General features: G+C 38.3%; 1 protein-coding gene across 1 annotated transcript in view; it reads right to left on the bottom strand.

Moving 5' to 3' along the window:
• The window catches only part of LOC132913764 (zinc finger protein 423 homolog), a 132,086-nt gene that overhangs the window by 98,860 nt on the left and 13,651 nt on the right, over window positions 1–19,575 (bottom strand). Inside the window, exons 2-3 of the mRNA XM_060972296.1 lie at window positions 11,405–11,485; window positions 11,120–11,182 (exon numbers count right to left, since the gene is read on the bottom strand). Coding sequence (XP_060828279.1) covers window positions 11,120–11,182; window positions 11,405–11,485 — 144 coding nt within the window. The remainder of the gene's footprint in view (window positions 1–11,119; window positions 11,183–11,404; window positions 11,486–19,575) is intronic.

Genomic DNA, 19,575 nt, shown 5'->3' on the forward strand with positions numbered 1-19,575 from the left:
TTCCTTCGTCGATAATGGTTGTTCATAAATAAAATAAAATTGCCGTCACCGACGATGATTACCGGTAATCAAGAAAATCCTAATCATTCAGAATCCGCAATATATAATAATCATTGTTATCCGCAACAAAAATTTTCTCATTAAAGATATCAGCTCCTACACCGTAACTTCTACAATCTATAACACCTATAACGTCTGTTTAGAACATTAAAGAACTACATTATATCGTTACAAAAATACTCCTCTACCACTCTCCCATTAAATCTCTCGCATAATATAATCATATAGAATATGTACGATTCCCAAAACGAATGATCATTCGATGTTCACCAACGGAGATTCAAGGAATTTGATTCAAGGTTCAACGTCTTCCGCTTGGACTGCCATCGATAACGTTTAATTTCAGCCAATCTACGTAGTAACTTAAAAAATTCACCGCGCTAGCGAGCGATTGCAAGCGTTTTCAGCCCATCGGCTGGCACAGGTGCATCCGTATCGCGCGTGTAAAACGCGCATGTATCTTCCGGTTTCTTCTCCGTGTATGCGTCTATCCGTGCATGTTCACCAAGCTCTCCTCTTCTCTCTTACGATGCAAGAGTAAGAAAAGGAGAGTCGAAGAGAAGGGAGGGGGGATAAGGAAGAGGAACGATAGAAAGGGAGAGAAAAGGAGAAACCTAGAGTCGGTCCCAAGGGATACGTAGCGCTGTGCCATGGCCCGAGGCAGCTCGTCACCTGGGACAACCTTATATCGGCGAGTACAGTCGCACCGAGAAAGTGCCATTGTACCTAAAGCCGTTTTCCTTGCTCTTGATCAAGAGCCATTCGAGAACAAGCGCGATTCGCGACTCGAAACGATTCGTGGCTCTTTCTCGTAAGCGATCGACGAACTCATAGACAATTTGTAACTGCCATTAACTAGCATAGTTGGCCTCTCTATCGGTTGACATTTTTCGAGTACCATTTTACGCGTATATTGGGAATTATTGAATGGACCGTTTAAAGAAGTGGAGCGAAGTACGGCTGAATTCTGGAATTATGCAACGAGTTGTTATATAGTTTTACACAAAAGTGGTAACTCGAAATTACCATCGATAACAAGTACTGTTTCTCGGAAAGGAGCCAGGAACTGATAGATAATTTTTTTTCTAGAAATGAAATATTTTTCCCGTTTCTCTTATGTATTGAAAATATATCATAAATGTATACATGGCGGATTATTAAAAGAAGCATTAAACGAGGTACGGCTGAATTTCCAAGTTACAGAATGAATTACCAAGGTCCTGGTACATCGGATGTATGTATAATACTATTAGCGAAAGTTTCCAAGCGATACGTTACAAATTACCAGCGAAAACACACGTCCTCCCATCTCCATAAACTAAGCTTCCTAAAGATCTCAAAAATTCACAACGCGACATTGAAAGCTCCTCCAGCGAAACTCCGCGACCGCGTTAACGTTCCACCAAAAACTTCCACCCAAGCTCGCACAAATGGAGTACAAAAGCGAAAAACAAAAACAGGAATGATACAACGAAAAGAAAAGAAGAATACGATATAACGGAAGAGAGAGAAAGAAAGAGAAAGAGAGAGAGACAGAGGAAAAACGTAAACGAGATGAAGAGGAACGAAGAGTAACGTTGAAGTAAAGGTTGAAGAAGGATGAAGCAACTGGCGAAGGGATGGTCGAAAGGGGGGTGGTGGTAGAAGGGTGGAAAGTGCGAAGAGGCAGCGGGGCCAGATCCCATGGGACTCCGTGCTCTCCTCTGGCGCTGCCAGCACTCCGGGAACGCGAAAGAGTGGCGAAGGGGTGAACGGGAGGGACGCAGAGGGTTGGCGGGAGTGGGTGGCGAATGGAGGGGGAAGAGGGAGAACTAATCAGCTCGACGCATGCGCACTGGGCTGCCCCGTTGGTCTCCAGGGATTCCCCTGGCATTCCCCATAATATACCCTCTCGCCCAACTCCCCTCGCGTGTGCTCTCCCGTCTCTCCACCCACCACCCCTTCCATCCACCTTCTTCCTCATCCCTGAGCGCCCTCTTTACCTCCGTGTCCTGCTCCTCCTGCACCTCTTGGATCTCTCACGTCGTGCGGCTATACCAGCTACAGGACTTTCCAACGTCCCGCGGGAAAACGGAGAACTCTTCTTCTCCCTTCTTCCTTTCTCTTGGTCGTTTACCGTCTCGTTTCGGCAAACTTTCTTCCGTAAGTTTTGCTTTTGTTGCTTTCGGTTTTGAGACTCACCGGTGTATTTGGCTCGATAAATTCGTCTATTTATTTGTTTCTTTTTCTTTTTTTTTTCTTTCTTTAATTTATTTATCCGGAGCCTCATTTGCACCATCAAAGGTTATTCAACGACCACGGTTGTAGGTAGACGAATTTTGTTTGTTACACTCGACAGGCAAACTCGTTATAATCCTCTTACTATAATCGTTATATTATACGTATTTCTTATTATATAACTGTCATTATAATTCCTCTTTTAGAGGAAATATAGACGCAAGTAATCGAGTGGTTGATTACCAATTAGAATCGCTAGGAACATGGTAGCTACGAACAGTTGCGGCTAGTACGTGATTAACAAGAAGTGACTAAGTACTTAAATAGAATTTAAATACCAAGAATTACTAACTGGTAAAATAAGAATAAAGACAATGCGACAGGCAAGATCCAAGGCGATATAAGAGGACGTTGGTGTGTTCAAAGTAAGAGAGATGGTTGCAGAAAGAGTTCGGTAGATGTATTGGCGTGTAATATCACACGGTTGAAGCAGCTAAAATAACCATACAATGCACGATGATGTTCTACTCGTGATAGTTCAGCATGATGTTTTTGGATGCAACACTAAGTTTAACTTTCTCTATAAATGTTTTGATTGGAAGAATCGAAGCTGCAGGCACGACGTTAGTTCGGCTTCTTTTCGTTGAAATTTGGATTTTTACGAAGATCTGGTTTCACGACGCTGGGCTTTCCAACTTTGTACGACGAAACGAAGAACTCTCGCTCTATTTCGCTCTCCTTTTTTTCCCACTTGATCGTTTACCGTCTCATTTTAGCCAGCTTCCTCCTCAAGCTTTTGCTTTCGTTGGTTTCAATTTTAAGACACGTTATATTTGGATTGGCGAATTTATCTATTTACGCGTTTATCTGTCGATTGGAGAAGTCGAAGTCAGAAACACGACGCTAGCATTGACTTCTTTCCATTGAAATTTGGATTTTCACGAAGAGATCATTTTACAGTGCGGAGCTTTCCAACTTCATACAACGAAATGAAAAACTTTCTTTCCTTTTGACTCTCCTTTTCTTCCCCCGATCGTTTACTGTCTCGTTTTAGCAAACTTCCTTTTTAAACCATTGCTTCCGTTGTTTTTGCTTTTCAAACGCGTTGCTGTATCGTATTTGCACTGACAAATTTACCAATTTATATATTTACTTGCCGAAGAGTTCAAGCTGCAAGCACGATGTTCTGACCTGGCTTCCTTTTGTTGAAATTTGGATCTCCGTTTTACCGTATGCGACTTTCCAACTTCCTACGAGGAAACGCAGAACTCTCTTTCCCTTTGGCTCTTCTTTTTTTTCTCTCGATCGTTTACCGTCCCCTTTTAGCAAGCTTCCTTTTTTCACTTTTGGCTTCGAGACTCGATAGCGTGTTTGAAGTAGTGAATTTAGTTATCGATTAGAAACGTGGAAGTTACAAGCACTATGTTGGTTTGGCTCCTTTTTGTTGAAATTTGGATTTCCATGAAGAGAGTTTTTTGTGGTACATGACTTTCCAACTTCCCAGGGGAAGATGGAGAACTCCGTTTCTCTGTTCTCTCTCGCTCGTTTACCGTCTCGTTCTGGCAAGCTTCCCGTATTTTAAGTTTTCGTTTTGTTGATTTTCGTCTCGAAGCTTATTGGCGCGTTTAGACGGATAAATTTATTTATCCATTGCTTCGGCTCCTTTTTTTATCCAAACAATTTGCATTCCCATACGGGGCAAGCTACGTATCGAGGGTACATCATTTTCTTGGATCATGTTAATTTGTATTATCACGTTGGTGTATTATAGGCTTTTTGGCGGGTTATTGGGAGATTTGTTGGTTAAAAAATGAAGCAATTGATATGAAATTCAAGATGATTTAATATTGAAAAATTCGATAAAATGAAATTCGAGAAGAATGGGTGCGCGAAGATGTCACAGTTTTAAGAGTTAATAGCGTGAGGTAAGAGTGATCCTTTAAAAATCGTCCAACAAAAACGTCGTCGGGTCGGTGTTCGTGACGAATTGAAATCTCTGACATTAAGAAAATGGGGGATCTCGGTTCTCCCAATGGGAGAGGTTGGCAGGTCCTCCAACCTGATGGTGGGCGACGAAAAATGAGAGGGCGGTAGGAAGATTATGCGAAAGCTGTTCGGGAAGCCGTGTCTCTCTTGTCTGTTAAATAATACTGATAAATACGGATACATTCGTTCCCTGGATGAAGTCCCAGTTTCTTCAAGAACATCCAGCGAAATGGAAACCGGTATTACGTACATTAATTAAGGAAAATTTTCATCGGGAACGTGAAGAATATTATTAACTGGAATAAATTTTTCGAGCCACGTTTACTCTTCCAGTTTCTCCTTCAAATTTAATAACGCCGACGTATCAATTAATTTATCGCTTATTTACGAACTTGCCCGTACTCCTATAATTTATTATTATATAAACGTATTTAATTTAGTTTTAGGAAAAGTGCAACGATGCTTTAAAGAAATACAAAAAATAAAGATAAAAATAAGGAATTCCCGAATGAAAAAAAATGAAAATGAAGCTTCATGCTTCAATATCTACGTGCTAATTAATCAGATCCGAACATATTAAATTTCGTATTATTTAGTTGTATTTCGACACGGCTAGAAAAATTTCATACTGTGAAAGCGAAATATAGAAGCTCGTTAAAAAGCGCTTTATTGGAAAATGAGTATCTACTTTTTGCAACCACTGCAATCCTTTTGCAATCCTCTTTAAATATATCTCCATGAGCTTGTTAATATAACGCAATATAACTGATAATCGCATTGATATAATTGATAATTCCAATTCGAACGCAGATTGTTTTATATCCCAAACGAGATAAACGATGAAAAAAGAAATTGCCAGACACGGCGGGTTATATCAACAACGACTGAAGAATCAGTCCAACGACCATAAAATTACCGGACGCCATGCGTTAAAGAGACGTCACTTTTTACATCTACCACCATATAGTGATACATCACTTGGTGTACTCGCATTCGCGTCAATTTAAGTCACCACAATCCCTGCCTATTCTCATTGTACGATAGATTGTTCATACACAGATTGCATTTGAAAAATCGATAATTCTTTTAATCTAAATACGTCCACAAGTGACCAAGTATGTTCGTTAATAAGTCAAACGAGTAACTTCAGATCGACAGACAGCAGCCCTCCGTTTCCAACGATTCGTGAATCGTTTCCAAGAGCGACGATTCCCTTTCTATAAATCAAATCCTCAAAAAAAAAAAAAATCCAACGCCTACGCGACGCGTGTCCCTTTGTTAAGCAATAACGTACGCGCCTGATTAATTCGTAATTGGCTGCATCTGGCCTGACGGAAAAAGATTCGAAATAAAGGAGGATCGATAAAGAAGGACGGATGTGAACGTGTTGTTCGAATAATCGAGACCCAGCGGGTTTCAGTCGCAACAGAAACCACCCTTCCATGGATAGCAAAAAAAAAAACGGAAAAGAGAAAGGAAGAAAGAAACTAACAGAAACCACCCTCGGAATTCTTTTGCTGGTCGTTGGTGCAAGGCGTTAACCTACCTCACCTCGACTACCAACGATCTTCAGGATGAAATCGAGTCAATATTCCCAGGATAATCGTAATATGCGGACGATGCGCATCCCGATGTATCCTACGGAAAGATTCATCATTTTATCTTTACACTCTATTGATCATCGGCATAGAAAAAATAAATTTTTGATCCTGAGAATTCTTTTTGTTTAAACGTTTAATTTTGTGCGTTTGTAATTCTTTGTTAGAATATTCTCGGATATTGCGAATTTTTAATTCGAGCATTAATAGGAATTTGTAATTGGGAGTTTAATGACAACGAACAATTTTTCTTGATATCTGTCACTGATCTCGTTTGTATCATATCTCTTCGCTATCAGTTAACAATTCGTCGTTTTTTATTTTTCTTTTAATACGAGTTCAAGCTTCAGTACCACCCCCACTGTAAGTGACTTTTAGTCGAAATAACAGAATTTTTTTAAACTAGATAAATTCATGGAGACTTCAGCAATTTTCCTGAATTTTTCACTATAAGACAAATTTAATCCATCACTCGTTACTCTCAAATTCTACTATGAATATAGAATACCTCTATTACCCTTGATCTTTGAACGAAATAATAAAGTTTCTCTAAATTAAACAAATCCATAGGAGAATGACTCGTTCTTTTTCTCTCCAATTTTTCACTAAAAGGCAAGTTTCATTCATTGCTCTTAAGCTCTACCGATGAGCACGTGATTCTCTCTCTTTTTATCTTCGACTTCCAAAGGAAACGATACAAATTCTTCCAATTTGAATAAACAGAAAATATTGCCATTTCTTCGTGACGAGTATACTCGTCAGAAACGTCTAATTGGTTACTTTCTAAGATCTCGGCAATCGAAGGAGCCTACATTCAATAACGTGCGGACTTTATGAAGTGAGTTTGAACTTAGTTTCTCAAAATGTAATTCCAAATATTTCCAGAATAATATTCATTTTTATTTTATCTTATTTACTAGAAATGCACGATATTAACCATATCCAAGGAACGACAATTACAAATGTCTTAACGTGGCTGCAACAGTTCCAACGCCACTTTCGTGCGCAATAAAACTCTATGAAATTTAGTCTCGTTCAGATTTAACTTTAAGCTTGAGTAGGAAGATAGTGGATATGTTCGTGTCATTAAGATTTCATGATTTCACGTTTGACAAGCAAGGGCTGTTCGACTGCAAGTCCATATTTCGCATAATCTAAAGCTACTGTGCGATGCTTAGGGTTTGCCCTAAACTTACGAATGTAAGAAGCTTGACAAAAGCACATTTAAGCAAACTGATAAATATCGATCTAGATTGCGACTGTCAATTTCGAAAATCTGACTTCTATCAAATCTAGCCTCGTTGTCAGCAATCGGCGTAAGCTCTGAGAACAATTTTTCCAATGACTTGACCATGACAAAAAAGTCCGCTCGTCGGAGCGTACAAACTGACAAGTTGATGAATATAAGTTTCTTTCTCTTCTTGTATCTCGTAAACTAATTATCAGCCCAACTTAAAAACTTGCTTCACAAGCTTGATTGATCTTTTATCTCGTCACAAGCCATAATTCGCTAGCAAATTCGATTTCAAAATCGAAGGTTCAAAAACGAACGGAGGACGTGAGGCACATTTCTGTGTCATTCTTTCACCCAGCAACCACGTTATACTACCAGCATATACTAACAATTTAATTTCGTTATACACAACCCGTTAAACAAGGACATCGTCCTTCGCGTCTATACAGGAAGATGAAGGAGCCTCGTATAATCTCGCCTAACGATTCCGCTTACAATCCTCGAGACCCCATAAAATTTCGTTGCCTGTTCTTACGCAAGCCAAACCAAGCCACGCTGGCAATAGTAACAGCAGCAGTGGAGAAGCAACAACCACTCGCAACGAAAGATTCGTTCCTTTTCCGCGTAGCCGAGACAGATCTTGCTCTTCCTCCCCGAGGAGAAGCGAGATCCGACTTTTATCCGTTCCTCCCTGTACCAGCCGATTATTATTTCAGCTTACCTTTCGCCAAGTGTACTTGCGTCCGCTTTATACTCCAAGGTAAAACCGGCTTGGAGGAGCTCGGAACGAGGTTGTATCCCCGAGGAGGCCACCGACTCCCAAGGGAGATGCCTCGGTGGTTCTCTCTCTCTCTCTCTCTCTCTTTCTCTCCCCTTTCCGACTCTTTGCCCCTCTTCCTCTCTGTCTATAGTTTCCCTCTTGTTCGCTCTTTCGTTCCTACAGAACGGTATAGCGCGGCTGTCGTTGCTACTCGAGAGTGAAAACATCGAGGCACCTCTGTTTCTTTAATACACGGTTTCTACGTTTCTGTCTCTTTCTCTCTGTCTTTGTCTCTGTCTTTCTATCTAGAAACCATCGCCGCTCATTACAGAGGAACAAAATGACGCAACGTTAGCGACACGAGTTTTCCAGCTGCTTCTATTAAACTGGTCGTTGCTCGTTGTTGGAAGATAGTGTAACAAGGAATCGGGTGGCAGGAGGATCATGGTTTATTTGGCTTAGCGTTAGCTAATGGAGTATCGATTTCAGGATCTCGGAATTTTTAGGCTACGACCGAGCTTGAGGTTAGCTGCGGTTGCGCTGCAACTTTTGGGCTCCGAGCTTTCGCAGTATTAGTCTGCGGATTTTTAGATTATCACTCCCGAAGATCGGAGGATCTTCCAATTCTTAGTTCAGTTTTAAAGGAACTCGCGTTGATTCGTGAGCGTTGCTGGAACTTTACGGTACTCCCTAATTGATGTGGAGAATTTGTTGATTGAAGAATTTCTAACTTAGGTTTCAGAAGACCTGGTTCAGTTTGTCAAAGTTGTTAAAGTTGTTGGCTATGCAATTTTGAAAATTGCTGAATCTTAGAAGTTAGAAGAATCTTGTCCAAGGTTTATGAAGAAGAAACTGTGCTTTGAAATATCCACAATTAGCATGCGTTTACTGGTAATCAAAGGGTTGAGGAATTTTTAGCTCAGGTTTGTGAAAGACTTGAATCAGTTTGTCAAAGTCGTCAAAATTGACTACACAATTTTGAAGATTAGAGGATTACAGAATTTTTCTTGGAAACTTATCGACTTTGAATCTCGTTACGGGTTTAGAAAAAAAAATACTGCACTTTGAAATATCCCAATTTTCTGCAGAAAATTCATTCGTTCATTTCGGTGCGGTGTGACTCGATATAATTCGCGTAATCGAAATTTATCGCGTAGCTTCGACGTTTCGACGTTACAAATGGACAATTTTTCGGTTAATATCCCATTCATTGTCAAGCATAATGGCTTTCGCATAGCTTTTTTTCCAGTGCTTACGGTAGCAGTACAGTATTACTAACTGTGTAGCAAAAAGAAAAAGACAGAATGACGTATCGAAAAAACAATCCAGGTCTATATCGCTTAAGATACTATTGTTTCCTAGCTATACTGTGGAGAGGACATATCGACATAATAAGCACGGCAGGATCACTTTCGCCACCTGAGCCCCTATTACAATTCTGAAAGGAATTGCCCTAGCTAACACTTCTTCTACACCCCATATGCTATATACCATATGCATGAAGTAAATAGAAACTCCCCTTGTGGGATCACTTAATGATTTTAATGACATTACTATGTATAATGTAATTTCGATAATTTCTATAATTATGACCATATTAATTATTCTCACTATAATTGTCTATATTAATTTCTAAATATGATGAATAGATTATTCATTACTGGACTGCGGATTTTTATGTATTTTTACATTTTTATGAACACAGCTAAAGAAATATAAAATTTGTTTCGTTCTAATAAATAGCCTATCTTAAATATTTTGTATATTTTTACATTTTATATGCGCGGTGTACATTTTTACACCTTCAAATTTCGAACATTCTAAATGCATAAAAATTCACAATTTAATTATTATATAATATACTCAAATGTTGTTACATATTGTAGTACTTGTATACTACTATTATGCAGTATATACAAATTACTTTATTTAGGAAATTTAAACAAACTTAAACTTAAGAAATTTAATAATAAAAAAACACGACTGGGCCTAAAACGATTCAACGAATGTAACAGGGTTAAACAATCCCCTAGCTCAAATTTTTCGGGTCATTTATCAACGCGATATTTTGTAATTAACTTGCGGCTGTTTATACATTTGTGAGAAATTTAAAAATGTATAAATACGCTAACTGGAACAGGTCTGTACAAACAATTTTTCTTCTTGCGATCATAGAAATATAAGTGGAAATAAACATAAATAAATGAAGATTCTATTAACCAGTTACCTGTTGCGATCTCTTTCAAAATTTGGAAAAGTGCGTACCTAAAAAGCATGTCTCAAAATGTAAGCGATGACGAGTATACTCGTCAAAAACAGCTAATCGGTTAAAACGATCCAATTTCGCCGCTCTCTCGCCATTTATCCTCCTTTTGTTACGCGTGCGTCGCGGATAAATTTCGAACGATCGAGATGAAAACGAGCGAATGAAACGATCTGGTTGGGAAAGGAAAAAGGCGTGCATCGACGAGGCACACGCGACACGCGAAAGGATCCAGAGGGGACAAAGGAATCCCATATTCATAGGGTCTAAGGTGGGTGGTACGTTTCTTGAACGGCGACTACGAACAATGACGACGTGTCTGAACGCATTGTTGCGTCGCGAGGCAATGTCCCGCGAGGACTGATAAAAGTAATGCACCAGAATGCGGCAGAATGCACCGACCGCGCCTCCCTCAATTCCTGGCCCATTGTTATATCTGCATAACGATAGTCGTCTGCCGGCAGTGCTTCATTGTACCGAGTATATTCGATGCTCCAGAGAAGAAGATGCTCGCGGAAACCGATTCTTCCTTCTCACTGGGTTAACACGTAGCTGTATACCCAAAATTAAAGCTAATCCACCACCCAACGACACTAAAATGATGAATTTCTTGACTTTTCTGGCTTTGCAGAATAATACATCTTCTGGCCTAGTCCTGTATAAGTTCTTGTTTTGGCTTCTTCATCTAATTTGTTGGTAAAATATATGATTTACGCCCTGATTTGATCATTGAGCGGAGATCAAGCAATTATCAAAAATCTAACAAATAGCAAAGAAAATTTGAAATCTATAGAAAAGTTGATCTATAGGAAATCTATAGGAATTCTGTCTAATCTTTTTGAAACGTGTATGATGTATACCGTGGTTTATCGTCGAGTGGCCATTAAGTAATTGGCCAAAAATCGAACAAACGGCGAACAAAATCTGAGATCTACAGAAAAGTGCGAGCAATGGAGAAATTAAAAATCTACAGAATCTATTGGTATAAGTTCTCGACTCACCCTCCGAATGTTGGCTGAACGCTCTCTGCAGCTCCTCTTCTTCCTCTTCCTCTTCGTCATCTTCTGTAAAAGAAATGCCAAATTATAAGCGATATAATAATAATAATTTATAATTAACAATAACCATATATATATAGTAATCATATATAATTAATAAATAATCCACGAGTATTTCTACTTAAAAAAGAGTTACAAACAAAAGTGGAATATAACGAAAATCCAGTTAACTGTCTGGATTTAACGTAAACGTTGGCTAACGACGAGAAAGTATTTAGTAACACTCACGTTTAATTCCCGTTGTCTCATTATCCTGCTCGGTTACCTCCAGGACATTTTGCTCGTTCCCGTCGTCCCACTCTTCGTCTCCTGCGGAGAGACAAGCAACCATTAATTCCGTTTCATTTGCATATCAGCCACGAAGAATAAAATCTGTATTTGCGAAGGAAAAAAGGAAAGGGGTAAAAAAAAAGAAAAGAAAAAGAAGAAGAGGGGAAGAAAAGAGCAGCAACGAGCTACGAAATTGTAATTCTTCTCCCTTTCGACCATGTGAACATTGCATACCATAAAATACATATACAGGGTGCCTCAAGCAACGTGGCGCTAAAATAAAGATAGCGAAAGTTGATGTTACGTGGTTTAGGATTTTTTCATTTGATGGTGTTTAACAATGAAAATCGATTTATTTATTTCATTTATTAACGGTACTTGGTTTATTTATCGGTGAGTTTATCTATTTAATTAGGTCGGTTTATTATCATATATTTGCTTATTTATTATTATTTATTGGTTTATATATTGAAATATTTATTTGTTAATCGCGCCAACCGATGCGCTTTATTGAATTATTTAATGGTGATAATTCGTTCAGTTAGGTCTATTTTTAGATAAAAATAAGTTGATAAGTTCACGCTTTGTAATTGTAAATATGTTGCCAATGTTTATGTATCTATGAAGTATACAAATAATGCAGAAATGTCTAGAATACAAAACACGTGACATGCAAAGATGTATATCAAATATTCAAAGCAAAGCACTCGTCATAATATTTAAAGGGCGGAGCGAATTTCTAATCAACGTTCAGTTCGTTAATTGTTTAATTATATTTTACAATTTATATCAAATATCTATTCTATAATTTATATTTATTGTATAATTTATTCTTTCTATTATTCTACAATTTATACTCCTTGAATTGTAAAAATAGAACACAAGAATTCCATTTATAGCTCAAAATAAAATTTAATTTTTTTACAAAATTAGGTTATACTGCAATTTTATGAGAAATATCGTGACTAATCGACTGCAACCAAACTTCGCAAATACACTTTAATCATCTGAATTATAACGATACCTTTAAAACGATTCTACATACGAATATAAAAATATCTTGTAAGGCAAAACTGCATCCAATACCTCTGCATGTACTAAACGATGCTTCCCATCATTTTTTTTTTTTCACAAAAAAATATTCAAACGTATTTGTGTTTTAAATCATTATACTTCTAGTATAAATAATTATAATTCTAGTTCTAGCGGGACACCCTGTACATATATATGTGTTGTGTATATGAATATGAATTCCAAGTAACACGGCGAGAAACGATTAATAATACGCTTTTTGCAGACCGTCCAGCGGCGGATGAACAAGATTTGTGCGCCGAATGTAACGACGCGAATAAGTTTAACTTTAACGAACTACGTTTCATCGTGAAATACCGGGTGAATTTGCGAGGTGCGAGTAAAATGTTTGATAACAAATTCGTCACATAGAACTGATTAAAATGGATTATCATTTTAATCAAAATTATTCGCAACGGTATTAAATTAATATAACAATGAACTTTCCTTATTCGCGAACGAGCAATTGTAGTTTCTTCTCTCGTAAAACATAGCGAAAGAAATTCTACTGGTAGACAGCGAAATTAATTCATGATGTTCCTCGTCCTCTTAAAAATATGTGTTCAAGACAATTAATCATTTAACTGTTCGAAAACTGTGTTCCTAAAATGTATCGCGTAAGATAAGCGACGACGAGTATACTCGTCAAGCACAGAGTATGTGTGGCTGTTATAACATGAAATTAAGTTGTAATGAAACGACTGCTTTATTTTGTAATCTTATTACTATAATTTGTAGCAGCAAATTGTAGCTATTCTTTACACGTGACGAGTATACTCGTCGCAACATAAAATATTACCATTGCTTCGTGACGAGTATATTCGTGGAAAACACTAACTGATTAATCAGAAAATAAATCCGGCTCTTCTCAATACATTACGAATTCGTTTACGCTAACGAGAAAGGCACAAATAATCATAAACTCCATAATGTATTTTCGAAAATAATGCTGAAAATATCATCTAATTCCTAATTCATACGATTTTATCAGCACGTCGACTATGATTTGCAAATAATCACAACCACGAATACTTGCGTGCATACACGCACAGCATTGTCTTTTTCAATTTCTAAGTTATGTTTAGAACTGATCCGACCAACAATTCTCAACAGGTTCGATTTTCAAACAAACAAAATTGCTCAAACAGCAATTCAATTTTCTCGCCTGGTATCGTTTAATCTTTTCGAATCTGTAAACGATGATCACAATCCCAAATGCAAACGTATTGATCGACGTACTGGTTGTAACGAACGTTCTCGTTAAACGCTGAAATCAGTCTACTTTTTCCGTTCGAACAAAAAAAAAAAAAAAAAAAGAAAAATAAGCAAAAAGAGAGGAAAAATAGAAAAGCGAGAATAAAACAAATCCGCATTCGACACCTTGGAAAACAGTGGCAATCGGTCGGAGTGGCAAGTTTATCCTGTGAAAAGCTGGTTTGGGGGCGCGGAGAGAGAGTTTGAATGAGACCAATGTGAAAGAGGTAGAGGGCGGATGCAAAATAACAAACGACCTGTTGGCCACGTGGACAGGGGTGTAATTTTTTAAGTTTAATTTTGTGGTCCCACGTGACAAACGGATGGCTCTACTATACGGCAGCCCACGTCAGTACGGTGCGTGGGTATATTTCATGTTGAAAACACGGCTCGTCGTTTCGTGTTTGATGATATACAGGCAACGAGCTGTTGCGAGCCAACTTGCTCATCTACTCTATTACGCAACGATGAAATTCGACGACGATCCTTTAGCCTGGCCTCCTCCGCGTTACTGAATGAACGATGGTGATTCTATGTTTCGTCTTAAAATACATCGTACACCTGAATTCGACGTCGAGGGACGTCAGGGAGATTCTACGACTGGAAATAAGACGAAATTCAAGAATAACGAAATTCAAGAATAACGAAATTACGAAATTACGGTATCTTTCTCGAGAAAATCGAATTCCAATACTTGCCTGATATAAGCGTATTTGATTAATTCTCAGATTATTCTATGTACGGAAATAAGTCGAAAGTGAAGAGTACAACTTTCTCGTTTGAAGTCTCGTTTTCGAGAAGATCGAGTGTACGCTCTGTTATGATAATTCTCCATTAGCTTAGACAAAGATTAAACCAATGGAAAATCAAAGTAAACGCGGATAGAGGCAAACACATTACATCCACTCTAAGGAGTGGCGTTGTAGGCTACGATAGCTCTCAATAATACTACAAATATCTCAAACAACAACAGTTATCTACTTAGAAATGCACTTAGACTCTCGACTAACATGGAAACAACACGCACGCAGCAAGTTGACCAGATTAGAAATCGGAAGGAAGAATATGTATTGGCTTATCAGCACAAACGTGGAAAATTAAGTACAGATAACCAACTTCTCGTCTACGGAACAATCGTCAAACTCATTTAGACGTACGATATCGATCTGCGAGGCACGACTGCTGAGAGTCACATCGCTAAATTAGGAGCTTTACGATCTATCATGTCCAGGACCATGGTAAATGCAACGCGGTATGTGTGACATGGCGAACCCAGTAAAGATCTGAAGATCAGTTCAGTGGCTGAGGAAATTATACGCTTGTGTAGCAAATACAAAACCAGATTAGTCTATAGTGTTGAACTATTTACCATCGGAAGGTAATACTACATATGAAAGAGTGAACCAAAAAACTAATAGCATCCTCGATCAATTAAGTTGCACGAAGGCCACAAACAATGTATAACCAGTTAGCTGTCTCTGACGAGTATACTCGTCACGAAGAAATGGCGATATTTTTAAAATATATTTTAAATTAATATAAATTAAAATACATTTTTAAAAAATAGAAAAGTCATTTCATTACAACTTAATTCTATATTATAACAGCCACGTATACTCTGTACTTGACGAGTATACTTGTCGTCGCTTACCTTACGCGACATATTTTAGGAACACACTCTTCGAAGAGATCGCAACAGCTAACTGGATAAACAAAATCGTAAATCCACTGAATGGAACTCCATAATCGAATATAGTCGCTAACAGCCTCAACAGCTTATGCGACGTTAATTAGTAAATAAATTTAAAAAAAGGAGGAAAAGAATAGATTAGACAATGGTCGTAACAACCTAGCCGAGAAACTCTACACAAACAACTTACCTAAAAGACTGCACAGAAAGCATCCTAACAAACCACGATAATAAAACAACACTTTTGATCGCAAATCTACTACACTTAAAACTGTTATATGTTCAGATGATCCGTAACGAGAAAGCATATACGCGTAATATTTACGATTAACCGCTAAATATATTTGCCGAATTTCCTAACAGGACAAATTATAAAGTTCACTGAGGTAAAAGAAAAGAAAGATGTTTTGCATTAAACGCGTTCGAATTCGATTTTCTTGAAAAAGAGACTTTGAACGAAAAAATTGTATCCTACGTTTTCGACTCATTCTCGCGCGTAGAATAACCTGCTGCCAACTTTCCATTCCTATTTAATCGAGAATTAATCAAACGCGTGTATGCTTGACGAGTTACCAAATTTCTCGAACACGAAGTCTGCAACGCGATTTCATTATTCTTGATTTTCATCTCATTTTGGGTCTCAGAGTCCCTCCGATCGTCGCTATAACCGCGAATTTACACCAACCGTGGCATATTCTAGCCACTATCAATCAAAACCTAGTCTCTTGAAGCACAAGGAAGAACAGGACCGAGGTAAGAAGAAGCTCTACCTTCTTTTTAACACGCGATAATCGCGAAACTTTGATGAAGGGAGTTCCAGCGAGAGTCTTACGGCTTTCGACGAAGCTTGCACGTTGAGGAAAGAAAGCTTGTACGTCCATCGACTTTATTGGAAAGAGCCGCGGGAGAAAGAGAACATCTTCCTCTATGGATGGAGCATTAGCTTGGAGACGTGAAACAACGAAGAGCAGCAAGGGATGGAAGATACTGGGTCTTAAATATTCTACAAGACATCAAGCCAAGGCAGCACACTATGTCGAGCACCCTTGGATTGAACCTTTGCACCCTCCGCCCTGTCAGCTGTCAAGCTGCTTCTGTCGAGCAGCTCTCGCGTTTCATGCCACCTAGGATACCACGAGAGTTAATGCTTCATCCATCATCGAGGACTCCTACTAGCAACGACTTTTCCATCGGCTCTCTCAACCTTGTCTCCCTAATTGCTCCTACAAACTTCTACCTCTCATCCTCTGTTACTGCACTTAGAGGCTTGCATCAGTTATTCGTAGGAATCTCGCGGTTCGTTCTTCCTGCAATTGTTTAACCCCTTCGGTTGAAGAAACAGTACACAGAGCGTTCACGCTATTACTAGCGAGCGTTTTCCTCGTAAACGATAAATAATGCGAGGAAAAAGCGAAAGAGGAAGAAGATGAACGATTCGAAGTATTCGCGATAATATTTTTGCACAAGGGCAAAAATGCAGGTACGCTTCGCAGTTGTATTATTCTTTTAAATGGGAACTTACTTGTTTTTATCGTAAAACCCATCGTAAAACCAGCCATTTCATACTGGGCAACCTAATAGAATCCAGAAAATTGGAAGATCAAGTAATACATTTCAGGTAAAAAAATTCGAAATATTCATGGAACTAACCCTTTCGTATGCAACCCGGTAGACTGCAATCGCCGTAACTAGCTACGAAAATCAAATAAGAAAATTCTAAATCCTCGTAAAACCACCCATTTCATACGCGTAAAGCTAACAGAATCCAAAAAATTGGAAGATCAAGTAAAATAAATTTCAGGTGAAAAAATTGGAAATATTCATGGAACTACCCCCTTTCGTATGCAACCCGGTAGACTGCAATCGTCGTAACTAGCTACGAAAATCAAATAAGAAAATTTGAAACGCTCGTAAAACCACTCCTTTCATGCCCACCAACCTAATAAAACTGGAAAGATCGGCGGAGCAAGTAAAATATAGCGCTGATAAACCAGTTAGCTGCAAGTTTCACGCTGACTTCGGTCACGAATGTATCCGCACATCCGCGTTATCGAAAACAGCAACGTACTTGGAAGTTAAGCCGCAATATGCAGTTACCCTCGTACGAGACATCTACGTGGGTCATAATAATACATCCGTTTAACGTTAGACAGGGCCAACAATCTCGAAGGTAAAGAGGGGTTGAGATTGCGCGAGCTGTATTTTCCAGAGCTTAGATCGGAGAACGTCTTTGTCCTCCGGAAACGGTCTGCCTCCCAAACTGGATACCGATGCTACGTGCCTTCTTACCTATCTTCTTACGTGCTCATATCCGTAACGCACACGTGGTTCAAAGCCAATCCCCTTTACCTTTACGATTATTGCCCGGACCAAACTGTTTTACCTCGCAATTGTTTACTATATTTACGACAAATCAAATTTGAAAAGGAGATACATATACGAGGAAGGCGAATGAACAAAACTAGATGTGTGGAAATTTAATAGTCGAAATTTTATTAGATAGAAGAGCAGGAGAGCAGAGGAGTAATGAAAGTAAGGATGTTGTTGATTAAAATTCATCTTTTAGGATTATTTGTTCGCGATAAGTAACTTTATCGAGTTAATTTATTTGTTTGTTGAGAAATTGGTCGTTACAATTATGTACTTAGATAACAAAATTGAGAGATGCGTACGAAGAATGTAAAACGAATGAACGAAATTATGTATAATAGTCGAGATTCTATTATTATTAAATTAAAATTAATCTATTATTATAAAAGTAGAGAAGCAATGATGTACAAATATTATTCATGAAAATTTACCCTGAGATTTAAAATTATTTGTTAATAAATATATTCTTAATAATAAGTAGCCTTATGCAAGTAATTCAGTTCTATTTATTGAAATTTATTTAGTGAAGGACAAACCGTTCGTTAGTTATAAACGAATGAAGTTGAGAAGCGCAAAAAGTGGAGTTGATTAGTTTAGCATCTGGGAAGCTCGTTCGTTTCTTTAAGATGAAGAACATGAGTGAGATAAAGAGAAAGGAAACTGACTCGTTGACGAAGGAAATTGACAACAGCAGCTGCTAGTGTATTTCTAGCGTAAAATGAAATAATTATAATACGTGTAGCCGTAATCTGAAGGACCCTAACAAATTACATATTATAAAACCCGCATAATACGAATGTAAATAACAGATTTACAATGAGAATACAGAGAAAATAAAAACAATAAGAAGCATCCAATTTGTACTAAATATCGTTCTAACACTTACGTCCGGCAGTGTATGTATATCTCATCAACCAATTGCCACAAATTCCCAATTACCAAACACAAACCCACCCACGAACCCAATATCTATCCTCCGAACAGCCCAACGAATTAAGCTTGCCTAACCCACGGCTTAACCGGAAGCTGCAATTTCCCTCTACCTATATGGTTACCATCTTCGTCCTTGGCACACCCATGGAATACCAAAACATCTTTCTCTTCCCTTTAGTATGCATACCTGCTACAAATTCGATTTGTCGTAAATATGGTAAACAATTGGGCTGCAAGGTAAAACAGTCGAATCGTTGTTACCTGGACAATAATCGTAAAGGTAAAGGAGATTGCACTATCATCCAGGTGCGCATGCCGGTATGTGTGTTTCGCGTTAGAAACATAATGGGCACGTAAGAAGGCACGTAAGAAAAAGAAATTACGTGCACAGCGACGCAAAGATTTATCGTGGTTGTTCTCAAAGCTTGTAGATAATATTTTGTAGATATTTTGACATACAGCGTGTGGAAAGATGTAGACGTAATATACGTAGTTATTTAGACGTGAAGATAGCGAGGAAAGCTCGAGTAATTGAATTTCATAATTAACCTGTTTGAAAAGCGTATAGCTAAAATGTGTTGGAAAAAAGTAAGCGATGACGAGTATACCCGTTGTAGCACAAAATATTGCCGCTTCTTCGCGACGAGTATACTCGACAGGAACAGCTCACTGGTTAAGGGAAACACGCTGATGCTTTTGATGAATATGAGGAAATTACGTTTTCATTTTTTGATACAATAAAGAGCTTTAATTTTAGGTAAGAGAAAAAGGGATTTAAAATAGTAATAAGGATAGCTGAACGAAATGGAAG

This window comes from Bombus pascuorum, chromosome 13 (assembly GCF_905332965.1).
Source record: "Bombus pascuorum chromosome 13, iyBomPasc1.1, whole genome shotgun sequence".
Lineage (NCBI taxonomy): Eukaryota > Metazoa > Arthropoda > Insecta > Hymenoptera > Apidae > Bombus > Bombus pascuorum.